The sequence below is a fragment of the Acartia tonsa genome, chromosome 4, assembly GCF_053477335.1.
Source record: "Acartia tonsa isolate MP-2025a chromosome 4, ASM5347733v1, whole genome shotgun sequence".
NCBI classification, from domain to species: Eukaryota; Metazoa; Arthropoda; class Copepoda; order Calanoida; family Acartiidae; genus Acartia; species Acartia tonsa.
In genome coordinates this window covers 846,007-852,451 of record NC_137263.1, presented here as the reverse complement: position 1 = coordinate 852,451, position 6,445 = coordinate 846,007, and the positions used below count along the sequence as shown (strand labels likewise).

Genomic DNA, 6,445 nt, shown 5'->3' with positions numbered 1-6,445 from the left:
TTCAAACGTTTTTGCCACTGACTTTAAATCTACAGAAGAGCTAATTTATGTATCAGCATTTATAGGGATGTACGTACATCAATTTATCGGCAATTGTCTTATCCCTTTATATCCCATGCTTTTAATACTGTAGGGAGGGGACAATGGATTGTAAATTACCCATTGGTACCCAAGTACCCAATATATTTACCTATATTCTTGACCGCCGCCGCCATCGCTATTATCCAACAGCCGCAAGGGCTCCTGATACAGCGACGCTTCCTCCGTGTCCGACGAGTCGTCCAAATCGCCGCCAAACGGCCGCTGAGTGCCGCCGCCGCCGCTATGGCTAGTGGTGTACGGTTTCATGGGGCTCAGCCGCAGACGCATCTCTTTCATGGTCAGGCTCCCCTTGCCCCCCACCTTTGTGGGGCTTTTGAACACTGAAAATAAAAAAAAAATGTATAATTTCGGTTTTAGAGATCTTATTTTACATTTGCTAGGCTTTTAAGAATTAAAAAAATTACAAGTGGATCTAATCTTATTAAGCAAGATCTATTAAATCCTTGCTAAACCCAACCTACTTCACCCAAAATACGTTTTTTTCCCCAAAAATTTAAAACTAAACAAAATACGCATTTGCTTGGCCTTTAATAATTAAAAAATGCAAGTGTAACTAATCCTATTAGGCAAGAACTATTAAAGCCTTGCTTAACCCAACCTATTTCACCAAAAACACGTTATTTTTTCAACAACAAAAAAATCCACATTATTTTTTCTTCCATTCACTATGAATAAAGTTATTGGTAGAAAAGCTTGCACACTATTAGTTTTAACAACCCAATCAATATTTGATATTAGTAAATCAACGAATACGAGAGCTTGTTTATACAACATTGGGAACCAATATGATTTACAGTCCAATGACCTCTCCCTCCCCGAATTTCATCTACTTTGAAGATTGACAAACTGACATAATATTTAATTTCTTCAGATTTGAAAGTCAAATTTAATTTATTAGCTTTTATAACTTCAGCTCAGACATTTATATTATCTTAATTAAGGTGTCAAATATGTCTATCTATTTATTTATATGTCTATCTATCTATCTATCCATCCATTAATCTATCTATCTATTTAATTTATTAGCTTTTCAAACTTCAGACATTAATATTATCTTAATTAGGTGACAAAAAAGTCTATATATATATATATATATCGATCTGTCCATCCATCTATCTGTCTGTCTATCTATCCATCTATTGATATATTTGTCTAAGAGGTGTACTTACAAACAAAATATGAATTTTATATAAAATTTGTGAATATATCTATATAACTATTAATGCATCTATCCATCTATCAACCTGTGAATATACTCATCCATCTATCCACCCATCTAGTGATCTATCTATTTTATACTAAAACACTTTCTAGACATGATATTTCATAATTAGCTGTCAACCATATTTTTTTAGTAGCGAAGCTACTCTATAATTCACTTTGTCCGTCCGTCAGTCCGTCAGTCAGTCCGTAACGCTATGGGGGAAATGGGATTTACTCAGCTCCTATAAAAGATAGAATTCTGAAATTTTTTGACAACATTCCCATCATTAAGGAGCACAATTAACTATTAAACATCATTGGCGGTCGGACGGCTTTTTAGCAGGTTTTAGGCTATTTTTAAATTTTCCACATTTTCCCCCATATCTTTGGTGTTTATGGTCCGATTTTCAAAATTTTTTCAGTTAAAGATATCAAAATTAAATTTTCCGTCGTTTGGAGAAAACAACAATAACGGTCAGACCGCCTTTTTGAAGGTTTTTAGCTATTTTTACATTTTTTATATTTTCCACCATATCTTTGGTGTTTATGAACCGATTTTCAAAATTTTTTCAGTTATAGATATCAAAATCAAATTTCCCGTTGTTTAAAGAAAACAACAATAATGGTCAGACTGCCTTTTTGCAGGGTTTTGGCTATTTTTAAATTTTTAATTTTTCCCCATATCTTTGGTGTTTATGATCCGATTTTCAAAATTTTTTCTGTTTTAGATATCAAAATTAAATTTCCAATTGTTTGAAGAAAACAACCATGACGGTCATTCCCATCCACGAAATTTTGTGCTTCGCTACTTATGGATGTTGTCATCCTTGTTTATTTAATTATCTATCCATCTATTTATCTAATTTACAATAAAACCATCTCTAGACATGATATTTCATAATTAGCCGTCAACCATATTCACTTATTTATCTATCTATCTATCTATCTATCTATCTATCTATCTAATTCACAATATAAAACCATCTCTAGACATGATATTTCATAATTAGCTGTCAAACTTGAAAATACAACTCAACTACACAGACCTAATAGAAAAGTATTTTAAAGTTTTAAATCATTTTTAGTTATACATTTATAGTAGTAGTGAGCAGGGAGGAAAGGACATTGGGCTGTTTATTACAGTTTTATTATAACGTCTTCTTATATGCTGGCTAAACAACTTTGTGGACTTTTATCTAACTTTAATTGGTTGGTTCATTTAGTTGAGTGTCCAAACGCTGCAACCACTAATTGTTATCCACAGAAGGGATAATTTTGTGTATCATCATTAGGGATGTGCATCAATTTATCGGCCACTGTCTTATCCTTTTAGATCTCTGAGAAGTGATCAATTAAGCTTCTTTAACAGTTTTTATAGTTCTTTATTATCATTCCTAAGGCCATTCCATTAATTATAATTTTTTTTATTTTTCATTTTATTTTCACTATTTAAAGCATAGGGTTTCTTTGATTTAAGCGAGCGTAAGGGGAGTGTACGGGGGTGCCTACACACCCTTTGAAAATTGAAATTAGAATGGCATACCTTCCCCTTTTTTCACCCCCTGGCAAAAGCTTGTGCACGCCAGAATCATTATTGTATTATCCAAAGGAGGGAGGTGAACTTGGGCTGTTATTTGCATTAGTCTCCATTCTTTGGGATATTTCATAATTTTTATTTGGTTGATTCATTAAGTTTAGTGTCCAAACTTTCAACCACTGAGTGTAATCTACAGAAAGGGTATTTTTGTGTATCATCATAGAGATGTACAGTACATAAATTTTTTATTGATTATCTTATCCCTTGAGATCCCTGATTAAACTAGGCTAATCATTATTGGTATTTTATTGAATTCTTAACATATCTATTAATATCTATCAATCTATCTGTCTATCTATCTATCTATTAATCATCCATCTAAAAACCCTGTACACGCCTCTATCATTATATTATAACTGAACTAGGCTAATCATTACTGGTATTTTATTGAATTCTTAACATAACTATTGATTTCTAACTATCTATTTATATACCATTCTATCTATTTAAACATCTAACCATCTATTTCTTTGTAAGTATATTGAACATTTATAGAACCAAAGAAAAATATATTTTTTAACTATCTACCTATATCTCCAATTACATATCTATCTATTTATCTATCTATATATTCTTCTATCTATCTTTTTTTTAATTCATTGAACATGACATTCATTTAAAAATGCCTAAAATTATCTAACTATCCATCTAGCAATTCATCTATCTATCCAACTATCTATCTATTTGGAATTTATTGAACATAACCTAAGATTCTCTTTAAATTTCCTAAAATTATCTAAATATCCATCCTTCTATCTATCCATCTAACCAACTATCTATCTATTTAGATTTTTTTAAACATATAACATTCTTTTAAAAACTCCTAAAATTATCTAACTATCCTTCTATCTATCCATCTAACCAACTATCTATCTATTTATTTGGAATTTATTGAACATAACCTAAGATTCTTTACAAAATTCCTATAATTCCTCATCAGTTTTAGGCTTAGCACGAAAAAAAACAAGGATTCCTCCGTTCAATATTACCAGAGATCTAAAGAGATAAGACACTAGGCGATGAATTGATGCACATCCCCAATGATGATACTCAAAATTAAACCTTCTGTAGATTACAATTAGTGTTTGAAAAGTTTGGACAATCAATTAAATGAACCAACCAATCACCATTCAATAAACGCCTATTGTACATCCTTTTATCTTCAACTTGTGTGAATTTAAGTTGTAAGACAATGGACAATAAATTACTGTATACATCCCTAATGATGATAAACAAGAATACCCCTTCAGTAGATTATAAATTATAAGTTACAAAGTTTGAACTTTTCTAGTTGAGAATAGACCAATCAAAATACAATGAAATTAATTACTTAAAAGTTGTTAATCAGCGAATAAGAAAACGTTACTATATTTAACAATTTTCTTTGTTGAAACATTTATAGTATATTTTGTCTTAATAATGCTTATATTTGACTGTCAAATTAATCAATCTACACCTCTTTCTTCCCTCCAGCAAATTGCAATAAATCAAAACACTGTTACAACCCTAACAATCTATAAAATACAGAATTATGATATATATAGATTTCAAATTTATTGAGAGTGGTTTCAGGGGGGGGGGGGAGGTCAAATTAATCCCAGGGGGAGGGCCATTAGGTGAGGGGTGGGTTTTTGATTGATTGATAAATAGAGGGGTTGGTCTGGCACAATGGATATAGAATATTTGGATATTGAAACAGGGAAATTTTTTTATCAATTTTGTTTGCTTATATATTTCTTGAATATTGGTCAGGGGAAAGTCATTATTGGGGATGGGGGGGTCTTGTTATATTTGCCATCTGAGAGAAACATTTTATAAGAACGAAGACCAAACTGCATAACTTTTGCACCACTTTTGACGTCATATTCTCCATCTCTTTTTTAGGAGTTTTCTTTCCCATTTCTCCTCTCATCTTCCTCATTATATGACGTCACATGAATCAAAAGTGACACAAAAGTTATGCAGTTTGGTCTTCGTCTTTATAAGTTTATAAGCGAGAATATCTGACAATATCCACGTATTCTATATCTATTATTTGTAGCTCAGTTCTCTTTCATAATATTATAGATAGAGTTATTAGTTATAGAGGTTTAAAATCAAGTTAAGGGAAAGACAATGGAAGTTAAATTGATGTGCATATGCAATTATTTTGAAAGTTAAACATCCTAAAACCATAACGGGACCTACGAGAAGCTTACCTAAAAAAGAACCCAATCAGTTGAGTAATTATTGAGACCTTAAGCTTCAGACTAAAAAACCTTACTACTCTATATCATAGGATATATAGAGATGGATACATCTTTGGAATCATTTTACTTACTTTAACATCAAAAGATTGACAAAAAAAATAAAAAAATATGATAAAATAGTTGGTTGTCTGTACAAGTAAGGTTTATCCAGGTCAGGAGAGGGCAATACGGGATCTAAAGAGAAAAGACACTGGCCGATAATTTGATGTATATTCCCAATGATAATAAACAAAATTACACCTTATATAGATTATAATCAGTGGTTGAAAAGCTTGAACACTTAACTTAATGAACCAATCAATCAAAAATATACAAGAGTCCTCAAAGTTGGAAGCCAATAAAAAAGAAGACGCTATTATAAAACTATGGGGACTATTGCAATAAACATTCACATGTCCTCTTCCTCCCTGACTAAAATTTCTGAGTTTTATGCATCTATGCTATATACCTTCCCTACTGATTTTCCACATTTAACCCAAAGCCTTTGAACTATAGATAGGAGATATTTAGGGTGTCAGGGATAGGGCAGTGGATGATATTATTTAAGACCTCTTTGTATGTCGACATCATTTATTGGTCAGTTCGTTGATCCATTAGGAGGGGAGGGTATGGGGAAGACTAGCTACAAGTTTTACTTTATTATAGTACATGAAAATCTAGTGTAAGATTCAAGTAGTTATAAATCCATTTTGATTATTTTACTAGCATTGCCCTTTCCTTCCCTGAGATATATAAGTACGGAACTAAGGGCAATTTGTATGAATAGAATAACAGCAGGGTCACAGCTCACCATGTGTCAAAATTCTGCTGTTATACTCCTAATAGAAAACATTGTTTAAACGATAGAATATATATTGTAGATAACTTTAAATGTCAGTAGGTCAGTACATCCAAAAGACACTAAGGTAGCTTGATGTTTGTCTGTTTATCGAATGTCTATTAAAATTTCAATAACTGCTGAACATTTCACATAGATCCTGGGATGATTTTAAGCAGTTTAAAATTTTACTTTGAAGCTTTGGGATTGTTTGAGGCTATTTTCGGCCCCCATTCTTACACCTTGAATATAGATCCCCTAGAAAGTAGGGGCTAGTAATATAAAACCTAAAAATGTTTTGAGAATATTTTAGCATTAACGACAGACAAACAGACAAAACAATGTAAATATTAGATTCGCATATGTCATAGGAATCTTCACTAAAAGGTTCAAATGTCTTTCTTAAATAGGAGTCGAGAAAATCATAGAATGACGGACATACTGACGGACAGACAAAGTGAGTTATAGAGTAGCTTC

At 31.9% G+C, this 6,445-nt stretch overlaps 1 protein-coding gene across 1 annotated transcript in view; it reads right to left on the bottom strand.

Moving 5' to 3' along the window:
- Nucleotides 1-6,445, bottom strand: part of LOC145318130 (discoidin domain-containing receptor 2-like) — a 131,640-nt gene that overhangs the window by 57,582 nt on the left and 67,613 nt on the right. Inside the window, exon 12 of the mRNA XM_080159479.1 lies at nucleotides 191-422. Coding sequence (XP_080015605.1) covers nucleotides 191-422 — 232 coding nt within the window. The remainder of the gene's footprint in view (nucleotides 1-190; nucleotides 423-6,445) is intronic.